General features: G+C 40.9%; 1 protein-coding gene across 4 annotated transcripts in view; it reads right to left on the reverse strand.

Annotated features, from left to right (window-relative positions):
* Positions 1 to 16,398, reverse strand: part of TFB1M (transcription factor B1, mitochondrial) — a 37,421-nt gene extending 21,023 nt beyond the window's left edge. Inside the window, exons 1-6 of one of the 4 annotated variants that reach the window (XM_083608038.1) lie at positions 16,293 to 16,398; positions 14,878 to 15,035; positions 12,195 to 12,346; positions 11,561 to 11,672; positions 8,678 to 8,829; positions 4,489 to 4,608 (exon numbers count right to left, since the gene is read on the reverse strand). In XM_083608038.1, coding sequence (XP_083464164.1) covers positions 4,489 to 4,608; positions 8,678 to 8,829; positions 11,561 to 11,672; positions 12,195 to 12,346; positions 14,878 to 15,010 — 669 coding nt within the window. In that variant the 5' untranslated portion in view covers positions 15,011 to 15,035; positions 16,293 to 16,398. Of the gene's footprint in view, positions 1 to 4,488; positions 4,609 to 8,677; positions 8,830 to 11,560; positions 11,673 to 12,194; positions 12,347 to 14,877; positions 15,036 to 15,719; positions 16,052 to 16,121 lie in introns of those variants that run through there. The other 3 variants (XM_083608037.1, XM_083608040.1, XM_083608039.1) reach the window with 3 other exon arrangements.
* Between the last annotated feature and the right edge of the window lie 5,079 nt (positions 16,399 to 21,477).

The raw sequence follows: 21,477 nt of genomic DNA on the forward strand, positions 1-21,477 counted from the left end.
TTTTTGTGAGCTTTACAGGCAAGTCTAGCTAGCTACGTGTGAGAAACAGAATGTTGGATTAGATAGGCCTTTGGTCTGACTCAGCAGGGCTCTTAATCAAATGTGAAACGTGTGTTAAAAATCAAGACACTTGTTTCATTACCTACTATAGATTGATGGACAGACAGACCAAGAATGTACCAAAGTTATTTGGTGATTGCAGTGGTTCAATCTTAGGTCTGTAAATAATAAGGTGTCTACCCCCCCCCCACCGCCAACAACTCTTTTAGGATGAATAAATAAATACTGTCTTATTTTTATTGCAAATACCTGTGATACCTAAACAAGCTCAGGTGTGTTTTGGGGTTTTTTACAGTCCAATGTATATATTTTTTCTTAAAGAAAAGATATGCTAAAACTTAAACCAGGAAAAAGAAGATTCACAGAAATATTAATGTTGCTACTTGGTCATTAAGATAAAGATCAAGATCATGGTACGAAAGGAAAACCAAATACAGAATCCTCCCACATGTACGACACCCACAGAGTAAGACATATAATCCAGACCACATTGCTCCCCCAACAGGCAGATCCAGGAGCAAACATAGACCCCAGAAGAGAATACAAGCTCTTCTGAGCTACACTGAGCTACAAGCTTGAACGTAATAGTTATTCCAAAGCAGTCTCAATTATTTCAGTGGGTTTAATTCTCAAACAAACAGTGGTGATTTACCAGTGTAAGCAGTAAGGCCATCATTTTCTCCAATGCATATTCGTAGCTCTCTTTAGAATACATCAGAGATCAAGAAAGTATTTGGGGGTTGGGCTGGGGGGGGGTTCCAGCAAAAATATAAAATATGATAGGAAACAGCCTGGCACTCTGAACTGCTTCTGTACACTTTGTGTATTAAGCATCCTATCTGTAGAATTATTTAAAAGTTTGCAAAACTGAAACATATTGTCTGAACCTAAGGACTGAAAGGCAAGTTTGGAAGGTTCCATTAGCACAAATAACACAATATTAGAGCACTACAGGGTCATTCCAGCTAAACTCTTAACAGGCTCAGCTTTAAAAAAAAGAAGTGAAAATTCTCTGACAGAGTCTACAAAGACACAGTGCTGAAAAATGACACCAAGCAATTGCTGCCAACAAAACCATGTCAGAGCATACGAAATGCCACATACAGAGAGACAGAGAAGGAGAATAGTCATTAACAGTGAGCACCATCCCTAAAGGCATATATTCTTGCTACAACATTCACATAGAAAGACACATCCAGTACAAAGGGGGGGGGGGATAGAGCACCATCAGGAAAAGAGCAGATGGCACCACATACTAATGCAAATGAAATTAACATACACAACTCTCCATTGGTGAATAGAATAGAATAGACTTTATTTGCATAGCCAACAGGCCATTGCATCGAAGGACAGACAGAAACAAAAATACATTACGGAAATAGTTATCATAAAATAATCTCAGTACTTAAAACTTGGCAGAGGTAATGATAATAATAATAATAAGATCCTAGGCGACGACACTGATGTCATTCAGACAGCAGCTCTCAGTCTCATTGCTCTCTCGACAAACCTGGCAACCTTCTCTGTTGTCGAGCTGCTCTGGTCAGCTAGGAGTGAGAACAACTTGGCTTCACAAGAGCGGCCCGGGATGGCAGATAGTAGCGGCGTGGTCTCGTCCCTGAGATCTTTATACAGGGAGCAGGACAAGAGAACGTGTGACACAGTCTCCACGTAACCAGCTCCACAGGGGCAGAGCCGTTTCTCGAATGAAATTTTTTGATATCTACCTTCAAGAACAGCTGATGGTAACATATTTAGTCTGGCCAGTGTAAAGGCCCGCCTAAGTTTTGGAGTGGTTAGGGTAGACAAATAAGGTGCCTGAAAATCAAAGTCGGAGGGGGGCAGATAAGCGTACCAAGCACTAAATTTCTTAATATAGGCCAGATTATTCTGTTGCTCAATATCCTTCATGCGCTGGTCAATAACGGTTTTTGCCTTGGGTAGACCCATTTTCAGGAGATGCTGTGCTTGGAGGCCACATGTAAGTAGACGTGGGTGGCGCTGTGGTCTAAACCACAGAGCCTAGGGCTTGCTGATCAGAAGGTCAGCGGTTTGAATCACCGCGACGGGGTGAGCTCCTGTTGCTCGGTCCCTGCTCCTGCCAACCTAACAGTTCAAAAGCACGTCAAAGTGCAAGTAGATAAATAGGTACCGCTCCGGCGGGAAGGTAAAGGACGTTTCCGTGCGCTGCTCTGGTTTGCCAGAAGCGGCTTAGTCATGTTAGCCACATGACCTGGAAGCTGTACGCCGGCTCCCTCGGCCAGTAAAGCGAGATGAATGCTGCAATCCCAGAGTCGTCTGCAACTGGACCTAACCGTCAGGGGTCCCTTTACCTTTAGGAATTATCACACCTGATATCCAGAATGTCTTACACAGAAAACATTCTACTATTTCCCACCAAATTCTGAGAATCCCCAAGAGTACTCTTCAGTGTTTATAGAGGGGTATTTCCAAATGCACAGAGAATGGGGGAAAGGCAACACTGTACAGAAAACCTCGCAACCTACATGGGGGTTACATTTCAGGGACAGCACCTAAAGCCAAAATCAAAAACAGTCAAACCTCATTGGGTTCAATGGCAGGTGGGCTTGCCAAAGCCTTTTTTCCTGGAACTATGCCCCCTTTCCATTTTTTTTTAACTGCCACACACTTAAATCTGAATGTGCGTAAGTTAAATACATTTAAGTTGCAGGTTTGCTGTTACTGCATTTAGAAATAAAATAATTTTCATGCATTAAGCTTCTTACAGTACTTGAATGACTTCTGATTGTTTCAACCTGACAATGTAGATCAGTCTTGGGCTACTACATGACCACTACCGCTAGGAAATTTGCCTTGCTTCTGTATCTCTTTAGTACAATAACTACAACCCATCATCTCATTACTAAAAGCACGAATGATTGATTTAGTGTCCATACCAACCTTGTTGAGTGAATTTATGAAACGTGTTTGACACATTTGTATCCTAGTTTCCTTCCAAGGAGTTGAGAACAGCATACATACAATTTATCAGATGAGGGCCAATAAACTGAGACTGAATCCCAATTAAAACATGAGATTTTGTGGCTTGGTTGTTTCAAGATCCAAGAATTAAGCAGGTGCATTGATTAATATCCCAGATTAATCTCCCAATTAATACTCAATTGACTCTTCACTACTGAGAAAATTTCTGCTTATCATTTTAAGTCACCTCCAAATCAGCTTCAACCAAGTTTGATTGGCTCCACTGCTGTTAGTGTTCAGGAGCTTTTCAAAGCAGCATCTGACAACTGGGTTTGTAGCAACTGAGTTGAAAATGACCACATCAATTTACAGTGGTACCTCTGGATGCGAACGGGATCCGTTCTGGAGCCCTGTTCGCATCCTGAAGCGACGTCTGCGCATGTCGCGATTCACCGCTTCCGCACATGACGCTATTTTGAGCGTCTGTGCATGCACAAGCAGCGAAACCCAGAAGTAACGGCCGCAGAGTGTAACCTGAAAACGCTCAACCTGAAGCACATTTAACCCAAGTTATGACTGTATATTCATAGCAGTGCTATAGGTTCATTCATCCTCTGCTAGTGCCAAGCTTAATCTTCAAGTCTGCATTCCTAGTCTGGTATTTGTCACCTCCCTAAACCTTTACTTAGATCCCATGTTGACTGTAACTGGCTACTAATCCATGGGCAAAAGCAGCTTTTCAGATTACATTCTTTCTCTGGGCATCTGTTGGTCAATCCTCAAAGTGCCAGTTAGCTGTAAATCTTTAAATTCGTGGTACTGTCACTGATCAACACTAATGCCTATAGTTTCAGGAATTCTGTGCAATTCATTTTGCTTTGGGGGATTTTCCTCACATAGCGGGAATCACTTTACAAAGGCAGGCTGTATTAAAATTGCAACACCATTTGAAAAGAGGTACCATTTGCAAGGCCATGGTTCAAAATGGTCAGTTTGAAGAATTACTCAAAAAGAAGTTGGTGATACAATTACTCAGTCTTTTTGAATTTCAAAATATCACAAACAAATCATACTAGCAATCCAATTCTGATACATGTTCTTCAGCAACAATATTACTGTAACGTGCTGGCTGATCTATTGACCCATCTCTTGCTTTTGGCTATGAGACTGGTACAAGAAAACTCCTAAAGCTATGATAAAAACCAGACACACGCGATTTGCCTGATGAATTCCTGTCCTTCTCAAGAGCAGGGGGCAGGCAACTCTAGGCAATATTTGCCTCAGGTGGATACAGTCAATGAGCAATTCCCTTTTCAGGATCTTTGGATCTAAATCTATAGTTGTGTGTGATTTTAGCACTCATTCAGTCCAATTTCTCAGAATCAGACAGCACATTCAGCTTGCATTTATGTGCTGGTGGCTTTGCCATTTTAAGTTTGAAGCTTTAATTTCTAATTCTTAGTACTAAAGAAAGAAGAGACTCACCTCTGGCTTTGGAACAAAAGCTCGACCTGGAATTGTGAAACACTTGTGAACAGTGCACAAGTACTGAGACATAATGGAAAGTCTGCTTCGCTGCCTGGCTCCTGTACTAGCTGTCAATCTCTGTGAAAGAAAACCACTTTTTGGTGAGTAAATTCATTCCAGCTAATTAAGCATTAACTTCTAGAAATTTAACAGGTGATATTTAACTCGCAAAAAACAGAAGAGACTTTCAGAGCATTCTCTTAATCAGAAAAACGATCAAAAAGCTTCTGAAGATGTCCATTTATGTCTAAAAAGGGAATGAGTTTTATTTATTTATGTACCGCCCTTCACACAAGCCACAGGCATATAGATAGGCATATGATAGGCATGGGACGCGGGTGGCGCTGTGGGTATAACCTCAGTGCCTAGGACTTGCCGATCGCATGGTCGGCAGTTCGAATCCCCGCGGCGGGGTGCGCTCCCGTCGTTCGGTCCCAGCGCCTGCCAACCTAGCAGTTCGAAAGCACCCCCGGGTGCAAGTAGATAAATAGGGACCGCTTCCCAGCGGGAAGGTAAACGGTGTTCCGTGTGCTGCGCTGGCTCGCCAGATGCAGCTTGTCACGCTGGCCACGTGACCCAGAAGTGTCTGCGGACAGCGCTGGCTCCCGGCCTCTAGAGTGAGATGAGCGCACAACCCTATAGTCTGTCAAGACTGGCCCGTACGGGCAGGGGTACCTTTACCTTTACCTATGATAGGCATATAGATTTTTAAAACCAATAATCCTTAAAAACACGTAACAAAGCAAAGGGCCCAAGCTGGGCTGGAAAGGACAATCCCAGCCACAAGGGGCTTGCAGTCCATGCTAATCAATGCTAAGAGCAAACCCTTTTTTCAAGAGGGATCAGCACAGCTCAGGAACACAACTGGAACCAATCCCAATAGGGCTTCCACTTAGCATCAAAGTTAGGCCTACTGGACCAATTGCCCAGATATCCCCATATCTATGATGCAAGTAGTGAACATAACTTCATTATGGGTCTCTTATACAGTCATACCTTGGGTTTAATGTGCTTCGGAATTAGCGCGTTCGAGTTGTGCTCCGCGGCAACCCAGAAGTAACGAAGCGCGTTAATTCCTGGTTTCGCCGCTTGCGCACGCGCAGACGCTCAAAATGATGTCACGCGCATGCGCAGAAGCACCGAAACGTGACCCACGCACGCGCGGACACAGGTTACGTTTTCTTCTAGATGTGAACGGGGCTCCAGAACAGATCCCGTTCGCATCTAGAGGTACCACTGTACAAACAAAAAAGGTCCCTTTGTTCGCTAAAGAATTTTTCATCTAGCAAAGGTATCAGATAATGAAAGATGAAATAAGTTTTCACCAATTCCCCCTTTGCCCTAAAGCTCCCAGCACCATTATCCACAATGTACTGAAGGGTTTCCCAACCCACCAGATCAGAACTTTGGGAGACAAAAGAGGCAAGTGGCAAAAATCACCTCTTCTGTTTATGGAGGTATCTGTTGGGTCAAAAGCCCTTCTGCAAATGGACCTGCATAATTGCATTCAACTTGTTATTCCTGGGACTGGACACTTGGAGCTTATTACTGCAGTGTAATGTTATCTGCACTGGCATATCTGAGCTCAGTTCAAGATACTGGTTCTTGAAATAATGCCTTCTGAACTGGGTATTTGGATGACTCCTCTATATACGCCTCATGTATTCCATTTAACACATGAAGACTGTAGTTTGGTGTATGTCTATCAGAAACAAGCTCTTTCCAACAGGTAAGCTCTCCCCAGTAATTTCAGGCATCAGGCTTTTTCAGAAGTCTTTAGGGACTGGCTGAAGTTGTCTTTAGGGACTTATTTCTATGGTTGCATTTACAAAAAAAGAACAATGTTGGGCCAGAAGCAGAGAAACAAGAATTAAAATCTTCTCTTATGAAGATCAGACATTGCATCCCTCATCTCTCTCAGAGAAACCTACTTCACAGGGATATTGTGAAAATAATGAAAGGAGGAATAATGTACAAAAGCCTGAGCTCTTTGAAGGAAGGACTGAATAAAGATGTACTTAAACTTGAAAGTGTGGGGAGAAAAGCTTTTAAAGACCAGAAAACTTCCACCAAATCTAGCTCATTCTATTACCATGATCATACCACTGCATTTCCTGTAGCTTTGTTCCTAGCAGACAAGCACAAGAAACTCACTGTGCATGCTATTTTCCATCTCATTTAAGCTACATTTTGTGCAGAAGCACTATAATCTACATGTCACACATAAGGGAAAAAATTGATCACATATACAGCTGGTTACAGCTATATAAAGCACAGACTCTTTATTTCCTCCTAGCTGCCAACATACTGTTCCCTTTCATTTCCAACCTATTTCAGAATTACAAGTCTCATCCACTGGCCAGATCACTAAGCTTAGAAAGCAGTTCACACTATCAAATATTTCAGCAAATCCAACACAGCATTTGTGCCAGAAACCATGTGGATTGAAAACTGATAAAAGGGATTTGTTTTGTCTCACAACTGCAGCATCTTAAGAGGTTGGTGCCGATGATGATCCTTATATCATGGCAATAACATTAGGAACTGATATTCAACATTCATAAATTGCACTATGTAAGATGCAATATATAAAAGGCCATCTTCAATACCAAATATGACTGAAACAGTGACTTCAAGGTGCTGGTAGCATACACACTTCCAAGGGGAGGAAGTGCCACAGACAAGGTGCCACTACAGAAATTAGCTCATTCAGTGTTACTACACTGGGCAGCTTTCACTGGTGGTACAAAGAGTCTTCACTGCATTTCTTAAGGCTCCAGCAAGATCATATAGGGAGAGGAACTTGCTCAAGTATTTGGATGCCAAGTGGTTTAGAACTTTATAAGTTAACATTTTGAACTGGGGTTGGTAGTGTATAGGCAGCCAGTGCAGATTCTGCAGAAATGGAGATACGTTCTCCTAGTACATTGTACTAATAAAAATTCTGGTGGCCATACTGAAAGTTTCTGCTTCCAAACCATGTTCAAAGATACCTTCAAAAGAGTGCATTACAGTAATCTAGTTGAAAGGTTAACAGAGGATGGATTACTGCGGCAAAGTTATTCTGGTCCTGGAGTGGTTGTAGCTTGTGAATGAGCTGCAGCTAGAAATAGGCACTCCTTGCCACTAACACCACCTGGGCGTCAAAAGACAATGATGGATCAAGAAGTATCCCTAAACAATGTACCAGCTCCTTTGGGAGGAGCACAACCCTGTCAAGACTTGGCTATCTTATAAATTTCTGGAGAAGAGAACCAATTTCCCCTTTTTCATATAAGGAGATGACATTTGCAGACATATGATCCCCTCCAAAATGGATTAAGTCTGCCAATTGGTAGGCAGTTTTTGTCAGGACTTGCTTATGAAGCTAGTAGTAGTAGTAATACTAGTAGTACTAAGCTATTTATTTATTTATTTTGTTTATTTTATTTAGGAAGAAGAAGAAGAAGAAATGGATTCCCCTTGGAATGGTTGTGGATGAAAGTGGTAATGGTTCCACTACTGTGTTTTCATCCTAAGAATGAATTCAGTAAAACGAAAAGCCAGAACTAAGGAACTTCAAAATAATACCTCTTGCACTAGGAAGAATTTAGTCTAACTTTTATATTAGCACAGCATGCAATATAATTTTTGTTAAAAAAAGTTTTTCCCTACAAATCTTGAAGATTGAAAGAGCAACACACTAAGATGTACAGCAGGGGTCAGCAACATGCGGCCCATGGGCCAGATGCAGCCCACGAAGACCATTTTACTGGCCCACGAGCCATCCCTGAACCAAGCTAAACCGGCACAGCGCAGGGACTTGCTGAGCAGCGCCAGAAATTGCATCTGCGCATGTGCAGATACTGGAAATTGCTTCTGCGCAGGTGCGATTTTTGGTGTCTGGGCATGCGCAGAAGCGATTTCCAGTACTGTGGACATGCGCAGATGCCATTTCCGGCGACGCGCTGGCCGGTCTGGCCCACGGACGATCTCCGCAGGAGTGATCCAGCCCATGGCCGGTAAAAGCCTTGCTGACCCCTGATGTACAGCATATTAAATGTCTCAAAAAAAACCAGAAGCAAAATACAACTAAGACATTTCTTAATTTACATATTAGATCTGTTTCTGGTTTAATAATTTATAAGGAAGTAAGAAGCAAACTTACCTCCCCAACTTCCTTCTGAAAGGTCAATGTCATCTGTGTTCTACCATATCTAAAAGGTCCATCTCTCTTTGATATATTCTCAAGCCACTTGATTATTAGGGGAGTTGAAACACTAAAAGGTAGATTTCCTATAATATGTATGTCTGGTGGATCTATAAGAAAGTGTGAAAGAAAACATTTTTTCATATCTCTATGTGATTGATATTTATGTAAGAATGAAACACATTTTCACTACGGGTGGGAATTTGCCACAAGATTTGACTTATCTCTGCACCTATGGGAAGCAACCTTCCTTTGGGCCTCCTTTGCTCTGTGCATTTCCATTATCTGGGACCATTAATTAGATCTGTTAAAAATGAACCTGTTTCTCCCCGCCTCCAAATTACTAAAAATAGCAATGTATTTCCCCTTTTTCATATAAGGAGATGACATTTGCAGACATATGACCCCCTCCAAAATGGATTAAGTCTGCCAATTGGTAGGCAGATACATCCAGCAACCATATTTTTACTATAGAGAATACAAACTATTCATTACCACCTGAATATTTTATCATGCCTGACGAGACATTTAGTGTCATGTCTAGTTTAGCGCTATGTTTGCTGAAAGATTCACACATCACACTAATGAAGCCTTGTCAAGGTATATGTAACCAACCAAAATAAATACAAAAGAAAGTTTAAAAAATCTATTGGAAGGGGCCTGTCACAACTTGCTTGGGTTAGGCCCAGAAAAAATTCTGAGGGTTCCATACATTTTGTTTGTATGTTGTTGTTTTTTAAAGTACACATTTTATTCAGGTGAATGTTAAAAAATGTGCAACAGATCTCCAAAATCTTTTTTTTTCTGTAATTTTTTTCTTATTGGCTGAGGTTTCTGCCAAAAGTTAGGGTAGTAGGAAGGTTCAGTTTATTTTTCATAATGAGAATGCACTGTCCCTTTAGTAGCTTCTCAAGTTAAAAAGACACAAATGTTCAATCAATTACTAGTTTTTTTAATATCTGCATATGCCACTAAAACTGCAATCACCAACAGCTAAAAATATTTGATAGCAGGGTGGAAAGTGAATTATCTGAACCACAGTGGGAGAAGACCTGCAGATCAGGAATTTGAGACAAGTTTAAAATGGCAGTCTGGGAATGATAGGATAGGACGGGGAAAGAAGTCTTCCTATCAACAACGTCTTCCATTTCCTCTCTAAACACACGAGATGTCACCGGCTGTGCTCTTAGATAAATAAGGTATACTATTCATAGTATCAAATTATAAATTTCAATAGAAGTAACTCATAAAGTTCAACAAATGAACAAAGCAGAAGACCCGGTGGATCAGATCATTCTTTAGTCAGTTCATGCATAAGGTCCATCCGTGTAATGGTGATTATTCCATCTGTCTGTTCGTAAAGTCAAAAAAATCCACATGAAAGGTTGCTACAGTTCCACAAAATCCTTACACAGAGTCTAGACAAGGATTTCCAGAATATTGGCCTTGTTTCACCGTCCTGGGCTTCATCAGTACTTAAAGCTCTAAGTAATGCAAATAAATACAAGATCATGATCTCACACATTTTACAGCAAAAATAATATAAAACCATAAACAACTGTACATACCATATGTGACATTACAGGACAGTGGATCTTATGGAATAACAGTAGCTGTGGTAAGTAGCAACTGTTACAAAGTAGGGTTATATGGACAAGCACAAAATTGATTGCATTACAGGTGTTGGCAATCCACAGATACAAAATATCTTTCTTAAAGTGACCCATATGGCACAGCAAAAGTGAAACCAAACTTAATCCATGTTCAGATGATATACATGTAAACATTAATACAAACTCATACATAAATGTAAACAATTTTTGAATCTAAAGTAATGGCAATCCACAGATGCACAATTAATTACTCAAAATAAACCACTTGGAAACAAACTTAAGTCTATGCTACATGTAAACATTAGTACAAATTCACACAAAAAAACAACTATAATCAATTTCAGTATTCAGACCTGAGGGATGTAAGGAATTGAATAAGAAAATAAACCAAGTTTCTTTCTGCATAAGGATTTTTTTTAGCTCGTTCTGCAGGATCTGAATACGTCCAAATTACAAAAAATGTCAAGTCCTCATTGGAATGAGATGCTTCAATAAAATGTTGCACTAAAGAAGCATCTATTACATTGTTCCTGATCCTAGATTGGTGTTCTGCTATTCTTACTTATCCACAGGGACATCTAATCATGCACAGGCATTTGCCACATGTACTAATCCACGTGTAATTTACGTGATTAGATGTCCCTGTGGATTGTTGTATGTAGGTCATACTCTCAGACCTATCAAAGTAAGAATGAGAAGCATCTCATTCCAATGAGGACTTGACGTTTGTTGAACTTTATGAGTTACTTCCGTTGAAATTTATAATTTGATACTATGAATAGTATACCTTATTTATCTAAGAACACAGCCGGTTATGTCTCGTTTGAGTATGCTTTACATGACCATAGGTTTGTTTGTTGTTGTTTTCCATTTCCTCTCAGCAAGAATTAAACAGCTAGAAAGGAAACACCAAACTTCTAAACAAGAGTGAAACCAAGTGTCAGAAACTGGTAAATACCTTGAAATTGCATCTATACACTGTCAGAAGAACATGTGTAGAAAAATGACTGCTTCACAAGGTATTCACCAACCAGAAACAATATCCACAATTGCTTTGAGGAAGCATAATGTTGAGACGAGTATACCAGTCTCCTGGCACTCACAGATAACCGAAAATATACAGACCACTGAATGTTCCATTCATCCAATAAGCAGCTAGCCATTTTGATTACAGAAATCTTTTTTAAAAAAACAGTATTCTGAATCACTGTAGTTCTAGCATACTAACCATCTTCCCAGTTCTTCATAAGGTGTTCTGGAAAAGCTTTGCCTAATTTATTATACGTTAAAATGTCTCCATGAACAATACGAACTTTTCCTGGAGCTGCATCAGACAACATCTGTGATTTTTCAAAGAAAAAAAAAGCAAGAATAAGAGGAGGGGGGGAATAAAGTATAGAAAGAAGAAGAGACAGAGACTACAAAGTCCTCTATCACAAATATATCTTAACCCTTATTCCACACACAGAAGAGTGAACCCTCTCAGCTCTCACCAGGGACCTTCCCGCTCTTCCCCCAACCTCCCACCCTGGGAGATCCTCTCGACCCTGCCCCTCACGTAGGGGTCTTCATTTTCCATCCATCACCTTCCTGTGTGTATCTTTATATCAAAGCACGAACATGGGACAGATAAAGGCCTCAATATTCGTGATTAAGGGTGAGACTCAGATCATATTTACTGGAAAGTGAATACACTTAAAAAACTAACTACCTGCTGAATAAACAGGACTGTGGCAAAACAACTGAAATGTTATTTGGCACAGACTTAATAGGATATCCAACTTTTAAAATAGGATATTCAATGTTTAAAACAGCTAAAATTGGAAAATTACTATCAAAAGTCTTGTGAAACGTTTGGATACCTGAAGCCCTGGAATAAAACGAGGATCTTTCTCAATTAACAGGACTTCTGCAACACCAGCATTCAAAATAGATCTTGTGATTCCTCCTGGCCCAGGGCCTACCTCACACACATGCGCATCTTTCAGACTGCCAGCTTTTCTCACTATCTTATCTGCAAGAAAGGACACACAAATTAGTTCATCCTCAATGCACAGAGCTCATTAAGAAAAGCAGTTCAATGAGTTCATTTCAGAATGGAAATCAATGATTGCACCATCAAGTTAATTAAATTGGATATAAATTGGACTAAGACATCTATCACAAGATGTATGTACTTGGTCTTTAGTATATAAGTTTAACTACAAAACTTATTTTAACTGTATTAGAAGTTCCTGTTTCATACAGAGTATGAAAGTCAGGGCATACACTCCCTAGCCTATACATGTTTAACTGGGTATAAGTTCCACTGAACTCAAACGGACATATTGAGGACTCGGCTATACAGCTGCAAATAAAACATTTTAAGTGTGTTGTAAAGTGCAAATACGAATGTGATACTAGATGGTGAAGGTGAGCTATGGCAAATTATGTACATTTTTCCAGTGCTTTTTTCTGGTGGGATGCAGGGGTACACATACCCCTAAACATTTTGTGAATCTAAGTTTGGCCTCATTGAGGGGCAGTATTTCAATATGAGTAAGGAAATGAGAGTACGCCTAAACATTTTTTTTCTGAGAAAAAGCACTGCATTTTTCAAAATGTTTTTTTAAAAAGCATTTTCACAGCGTGTTTTATATGTGTGTAGATTCCATCAGCATAAACATATAATATGCTTGAACTGTAAAAGTAATAAATTTTGTTACAGTTTGCAAACATTTTCTCATTAACTATGACTTTGGTTTGCAAGCTTTTTTAAAAAAGAAAAACAATTACCAACAAAACTGTCTGCAAATGAACAAATATGGCCTTCTAGGTTCAAAAAGGCTTACCTCTGCTTAAAACTTTGTCAGATTGTACTATGTAGTTTTCTTCTTCCTCCATGCTCTCTCTCATTTAGTGATTCATCTGACAAACTTAGTTTCAAGAATCACCTTACTTTGATTCAGTTGTCACTTCATTCCTAATGCTACCCTGGCATGACAATGGCACCAGATTTGTTTGATTAGCAGATCCTGCTGACCACAAAGAACTGGGCCACTTTACATCTACTTTTTTCATATTAAAAAATCACTGTGTAATTGTTAATGAAATTTAGGTTATTTACTGGCTATTCACATAAAAAAAGTTCCCACCTCTCCAACTTCTCTGTTCAAATCGCTAGAACTTGGCAAAAACTAATCTTTCTGGGCCCTCAGACAATAATGCAAAATGGCTGCTGTAGGTGAGCCTGTCTATTCACAAAATGACTGCCAAGAAAGTAACAAAACTGATTACCCTGCATTCAATCTCTCTCACACCAGATCTTCACAAATGCACATCTGTTATCTCCCAGATATAGTGACTAAAAGTGCATTCGTATGTAACATATGTAATATGTTTAACCAGTCCAACAGTCAAACCTATGCCACATAGTTGTGCTGCCTGCAAGCGCTCCAGTTGGAGAACAGCTTTTACCAAAGGTGTCGTGGATTTTGAAGACACTCAAACTCAGGACGCAAGGGAGAAACGTGCTAGGAGGAAGGCACGCTTGGCAAATCCACACCATGATCAGCTCCTGCCCAGAAACCAATGTCCCCACTGTGGAAGGACGTGTGGATCCAGAATTGGCCTCCACAGTCACTTACTGACTCATTGTTAAAACTGTGTTTATGGAAGACAATCTTACTCGGCTACGAGTAATCACCAAAGAATAAGACAGTGCAAAGCTATCAGGGAGAATGGGCTAGCGAACTGGTTAAACACGTGGCATTTGGTTCACAGGAATTACATTGCCACACATGAACTCTCTTCACATGGTCACTGTGAAATTAAATAAGAGAATCATCACTCTCACTAGTGGTTTCAGTACAGGGCACATTGTTTATGTTTCAGTTTGGGTGATAACCTGGCTCCGCATAACATAAATTTATCCATTAATTTATATCATCAGAACACGCTATAGAGGTAAACGGATAGCCTTTGACCTATGCTACCATACTGAAATATTCTAAACTGTAGACATTACATAATTAAGGCCTGGAGTATAGGCAATTCCCCATTTATGTGTGTTCAAGGCATGCACAACCTTGACTACATACATTGTCACGAACCTGGAAGTGGCAAAAAAAAAGAAGTGCAAAAATGGCCCCCAAAGAGCACAAAAACTGTGCAAAAATAGCATCTAGTGACCCAACAAGCCATAACAAGTGCAATTCCAGGAGCCTTTGCACTGACCTTGGAGAGGCCTGTGAAGAGTTGGGAGTTTTGAGCGAGCAATTGCGGTGGAATTGCCTATATGGAATATTTTCATGAATCATGCCATATCTGGGCTTTAATTGTGCACTCACTTACCTGGGAGTAAGTCCCATTAAACTCAATGGGTCCTTTTTCTAACAAAACAATAGAACGTTTAAACTGTTAATCCATGTTTGAATAATTTAAAGATAGTGCATTCAATTTAAATAAACATACACATATAATCTATTTAAACACAGCTTTTTAAAAATGTAGAAAACCACAAAGCAGTATATGTATGAAAACTGAAAGATGACACAGACTGCTTACCTGTAAGTCTCAGATCCAGAAGAAAGTTCTGGGATAGCTGCTTTTCAGCTTTGAGCTTAAACAGTTTAATAATTTCTCCAATTGTTGGAAGAGGTGGTAGGCGAAACATAGCCGCTTGTCTTGATGCAGCCATTGATTAAAAGTGTTACTCTTTGCCACTAGCAAAATATTAGGAGGAAAAGATTAAATTAGAACTTATTATATATTCGGCTATCAAGTTTTAAGAGGCATTGGAATTCTACACCCACCCACATGAATGCTTTTTAAATTGGACCAGCAGCATCCAACACATGCTTTCCATCAGCTTCAAACGTTCTAAAGTACCCAAAACTTTATGTAATATGTTTCTGAAGACTTTCTTACTGAAAATATGGCCTAGAGTGGATACAAATACAGTGGTACCTCGGGTTACATACGCTTCAGGTTACATACGCTTCAGGTTACAGACTCCGCTAACCCAGAAATAGTACCTCAGGTTAAAAACTTTGCTTCAGGATGAGAACAGAAATTGTGCTCTGGCGGCACAGCAGCAGGCCCCATTAGCTAAAGTGGTGCTTCAGGTTAAGAACAGTTTCAGGTTAAGAACGGACCTCCGGAACGAATTACGTACTTTACCTGAGGTACTACTGTATTTATGTGTGGTTTAGGAAGCAGCACACGAGATAATAACAAATTGCCCTTGCAATCCTGGTTCAATTATATGTTGGGGTGCTTCTAAACTCACTTCGAGAAAACATTGAAACCCCGCTTTTCGCAGCCCTCATATGGCAACTCTAGCTTGCCTTGCAAGAACCTGCAAGGGCCGTATATAGAAACACTGGTCTTCTGTGAGTGCAACCTACTCAAGTTTAGCAAGCAAGGCGCCACACGCCGCTCCTCTGCTGCTTCCGTGTGAGCTGAGGGGCAGAAGCTTCGGGCTGCTAACTGGCTAGAGAAAATAACCGTTCTTGGAGCCTGTTGAGAACAGTTTATATGTGTTTTTCACAGCATTTGATAATGGATCCAGGTGGGGTGGTCGAGGGAAGGGCATACCCCGTCTCCCGTCACGGGCTTCTTTGGGGGGGGGGGGCTTGGCGAAAAGGCTCGCGGCCAGTTCACTGAGGGGAGTCGGCGCGAGCGCACAGGAGGAGCAGAGCAGCCGGCAGAACCAGCCGCCGCGCGCTCAGGTCGCCGGTGCGCACGCGCAACGCGGGGAGGGGCGGAGGAAAACGCGCGAGAAGCGAAGGCGGGCGCTTGCAACTTACAGTTATGGGTCCGTTTCCCTCACAAGACGCCGCATTAGGAAAGAGGCGGAATGAAGTAAAACGACGAGGAACACAAATACCGGGGGAGGGGAGTGCTCGCTTGTTGCTAATGAGATGGAATAGCGTCAATTGCCCCTTTCCCCCCAACCTCCCTTAAATAAAAAAAATTACCCTCATGACCCCGGATGCGGAAATCCGTATCATTCACCCTCTTCCCACTGCAGGTTTGGAAAAGACGCTCTACCCCTTCTTCTTGTCTTCTCTCCAGGGAGAACTCCGCCCAACTGCCGACAGCCGCCCGCTCATTGGCTGGTGTACATTAGAGCCTAAAGGGGGCGGGACGCACTTGGCTGCGTATAGCGCTCGAGGAAGGCGTTCGCCGCTCAACGCTTTATTGCTTCGCTGCCTTCTTCCGCCTCTTCGTTGTTTCCGGAGTTTTTCGCTCGCTGCTTTCCACCACCCAACTTTCTCAGCCAGCCCTCAAGAGCGAAGGGCGGGAAGATCTGAGATCCTTCTGTGGCATTTAAGCTCTTCCTCCATCTTCAGTGGAGATTTGACTCTGGGTCAGGATCATGCAATTAGGGAATAACATGGGAGAGTTCGGAGTCATAACAACAGATTCCAGCGAGAAAAGAGGGTCTCTGGACATGTGCAAAGTGCAGTTCCCCCTCTGCTTAGTAACCATGAGAGATAGTATTTTGGCATTAGGAGATGAGGTTATGTGAGAAGGTGTAGCTAGTATGTAGAATGCAATGCAGAATACTAATGAAAAGCTAATTTTTATAGCAATTAAGAACTCCCTTCTGTCATGCTGATCCTTGGAGAGGGTCAGGTCAGTCACATTTCCCCAAGTCTAGCAAAGGTGTGAGGGGATTTCATAGACTTCACACTGACAACAGAAAGCAGCAAGACATCTCAGTTGTTTTCTCAGCCAAGAGTTCCCAAACACTGGAACGTGAACCACCAGTGGTCCACAAGCGTTATTCAGGTGGTCCGCAGTGTGTCTGGGTTTGTGGTTGAAGACAGAAGATGGCACATCTTTTGCATTAAATAGATTGTTTTCTTAATTGTATTGTTGTGGGGGGTGGGTTGTGCGCCTGAGCCCCCTTCTAATAACTGGATCCAGCACAGATTCAGTTCTTGGAAGATCCAGGCTAGCTTTCCGGTGAGGTAATGCCCCTCTATCTATGATAACTGTGTCATACAGCAAATTGGTGGGGGACCCTCCCTCAACTCTCAGCTCTGGCTTTTGTCTAACTACCATCATTAGAAAGACAAAGGCAAGAAGTGAGAGTTGAGGCTGGATGCCTTATCTCTACTAAGTATAGAAGCTTATGTGTTATGTAAGATTAGTTTTGCAATTAGAAAATGTAGATTTTTTAAAAATACAAAGTGGAAATATACAAAAAATAATAATAATTCAATCTTTAGATTTTGTTTCATTCTGAAAAATACTTTCATTTTACAGTTTATTATTGCTTACTTTTGAATTAGATATATATGGGGGCACCAAAATCAATTGCTTAGGGCCTCTAAACTGGCCCTGCCCCCTCCCCTTAATCTAATTTTTCCCCTTCTGTAGAAAATCTGATAAATAAATAAATAAAACTGTTGGTGACAACACATTTGCAGTATTAATGTCCTCTCTGTAAGCACCCATAAAAAAACTTATCTTGAGAAATATTTCTACAGCTGTAGTTTTCAATCTACAAGTGGTGAACATACAGCAACTTCATTTGTTCAATATTCTTAATTTAATCTGACAATAGTAAAGTGTTTCAGGTTCTCAATACTATGTCTTCATATTCAGTGGCAACGTCCAATCAATTCAACATTTGTGTTTTGCACAGGTCCTGGGTACCACTTAGAATTAAGTGTTGGGCTGCCTCCTTTCTTGCTGGGTCCATGACCAACTGTTCTAGGGCACAAATTATTGAACACAGGTTGCAATGTCACATGCTAGCATTCCAGCTGCTGGATATAGTGTAGCTAAAAATACACATACCTTCTTCGAACAATTTCTAGGGATGACTGTCAGCGGTGTCCTGCTGGCAAAGGAAGTGATTTTGGGAGGCCGTTTGCACAAATGTTCCGCAAAGCAGGGAAGAATGTTCTCTCCGTGGTACTGTAAAATTAATGATGGGTTTCAAGGATTTCCTTGTGATTTTGTCTGTTTCCATTTTCTTACTTGCTGTTCACTGTGAGTATAAATGAATGGCAGGACACTGTTTTGTGGTAGTGGAATGTTTAATAAAAATGCATAGAGATTGTCTGGAAGATCAGGCAGTGCATTAGATAAGGGCAGAAATCAAAGATTTACTGAAGTAAGTAACTTCACTCCTTTTCACCCATTCACTTTGTAGAAGTGTCCAGTACTCAATGGAGCAATATGCACTTGTTATTTGGATAATCGGTGATAAATTATATATATATATATATATATATATATATATATATATATATATATATATATATATTTAAAAAACCAAGTTAGTCCCACCCATTTTTTGTCCAAAATGTGACAAACGTTAGCCTCAAATAACGAGAACCAGAATCCTAATGATGCTTAAGCGCTTCTTAAAAGCATTAGGCAGGGTGAGATAGGACATTAATAAATCTCAGCCTCAGGTGTTTGTACACAATCTAGGAATGAAACAGATATTGACGTACTGTAAGGAAAGGAAAAAAGCCCAGATAAATCAGTTCAAATGTACCTGATCTTCTGAAAGTAGAGCTTGCAGTTGGCACTGAATATAAATACAACACAGAGCAAGCCCCATTATCAGCAGGGAACTTCCTTTGCAGCCTTATCAGAGAATTGTAGAGTCAAGGGCCATCTAGTCTAACCCCCTGCAATGTTGTTTGAAAGCATCAAAGTGGCCTGTCTAGGTTGGGGTAGAGAAGTTCAGAATCAGCCCTGGTGCTCATCCTATTCCCCATCTCTTCCAAGACAAGGAAAATGGAATTTTAGAGAGTAACTGTCAGGGAAAACTGTGAAAGTCATATTTTATTCTCCTTTAGCTTTCAATTTACTCATTTTTAAAAAAATAAAGTCAATTGAAGCCTTTTTAAACAGCTACAGTTAAAAGCTGGTGGCTGAAAATAGAATTAGCTATTCTAAAGTTAAAAGTTAGATCATGACAAAAAATATTTGGGAACAACTCATCTCTTCTCTCCAGCACTCAGTAAATCTGCTCAGAAGATGCAGAAATAAAGGCATAGCAAGTAAACAACATGCACAGTAATCTCACCACTAGATGACACTCTTGTTCCGTGCTATGTGAACTCTTAAATTTCTAGATTACCAATACCACCAGCACCAAAAACCTGAATGCATGGATCAGGTTAATGAAATAATCTTGCTATGAAGAAAAAAAAGAGGAAAGTACACATAATAAAACTGGATGCCACCTTGACTAGGAGTGGTTGATTTGCACAAGGAACCTTTATTTATAGTGGAAGGTGATTTTTTTTTTTTAGATTGTTTCATTCACATGGAACCCCTACTTAGCAATGCACTGATTATGCTGTCAGCTGACCATGAAAAGTCTTAAAAATGGCAGTTTCCTGGAGAACAGCGAGGTGGCAGCACAGCTAAAGGTGAGCATGTTGAGAAGCCTTGGCTCCATTATATATAAAAAAGCCACTTTGCCATGGGAAAAATTGCCTTATTTACATAAAGTGCACTTATTTAACATAGGGTGCACTTAATTGCACACAATGAATGAATAATGAAATATTTCAATGACGACTGAGCAACTTGAGCACAGAGCTTTCCAAACTTTTCATGTTGGTGACACACTTTTTAGACATGCATCGTTTTGTGACACAGTAATTCAGTTTTACTAGCAAACCAGAGGTTAAACGAACCCCTTTCCAGCCCCAGGAGAAGCGTGAGGCGCATTCACACGATATACTTACAGACTCCAGCAGACACACTAATATGCCACGACACACAGTTTGGAAAGCTTTGTTTTAGCCCAATATTTTTATGTTACATTCGTATTAAGACACTCCTTCACCATAGTGCCATTACTTGCAATGAGGCTGCTCTAGAGTAACTAGATCTAAGGAGGTTGTGACCTCAATACTGCTGTTTCATTGTTCAGATGGTGTCCCCAAGAGTTGAACCTAAATGTTAAGATAGAAAGGTACATGTGAAAGACTTTCACGTCTCTCTACCTGAAAATGTAAATCATTTTTTTAATACTTTGGTGAACTTAATGCTTCTCCCTTAACACTCATCCATGCAGGAGAAACTGAGCATGTGATTAACCACTTGTAGAATGACTGAAGGGAATTTTAAGTACTGTAACAGTCTAGTTGTGCTGGTCATGGGGACTATGGTGTCACTTCTGTCATTATGATAGGTTGAGCTCAAGCACATGAATCAAGTTTGTGAGTACAGTAGTACCTTGGGTTAAGTACTTAATTCGTTCTGGAGGTCCGTTCTTAACCTGAAACTTCTTAACCTGAAGCACCACTTTAGCTAATGGGGACTCCCTCTGCTGCCGCACCGCCAGAGCACGATTTCTGTTCTCATCCTGAAGCAAAGTTCTTAACCCGAGGTACTATTTCTGGGTTAGCAGAGTCTGTAACCTGAAGCGTCTGTAACCTGAAGTGTATGTAACCCGAGGTACCACTGTATCTGATTTCTGAATTGATAATGCTTGCTTCAGTTGACAGAACTTTCCCTGCTTAATACTGCAACTACCGGTAAATACTTAATGCTTTTGAGTAGTCATTGGGATTAATGAATATGGTCAAGTATAACCACAAAACTGAGACAAAAGGAAATATTTTACTCCTCTGTTCATTTTCCTTGCTATCCCACTGAAAATCCATTCATGCTGCAACAATGATTTTTGTATTTCTTGATGTTAAAGAATAGGAAGATAGGATGCGACCTGCCAATCAATCTGGGTTATACTCCAATAATTCTCAGATATTGCCCATCATCTGTGGAAGGTCTTGAAGAACCGCTGTAACCCTGTACCCACGTACCTGAGAGTGGGCACCACTGAACGTAATAGTAGGTTAGATCTGAGTTGATATGTATAGGGCAGAACTCATATAATGCCCTATCACAACCCAACAGTATTGTATTGTGGGTTGCCTGTGCCCAAGGCGAGGCAAGTGCTGCACCCTGCACCAGTGGACTGGGTAACTGGGTTGGAGGCATGTGCCTGAGGGGCGCATGTGGAGCCCACACGGCACATGGCTGCTGGTGCCGGCACTGCTGCTGCTGGTGGCCACATACCCTCTTGACTTGATGGCTCCAGCGCTTCCCAGCTCAGCCAGCCAAGGGGCAGGGCATCCCTTTGCCAGCCACAAGGAGAAGGAGGTGCGACCTCAG

Source organism: Podarcis filfolensis (assembly GCF_964270895.1).
Source record: "Podarcis filfolensis genome assembly, chromosome: 3".
NCBI classification, from domain to species: domain Eukaryota; kingdom Metazoa; phylum Chordata; class Lepidosauria; order Squamata; family Lacertidae; genus Podarcis; species Podarcis filfolensis.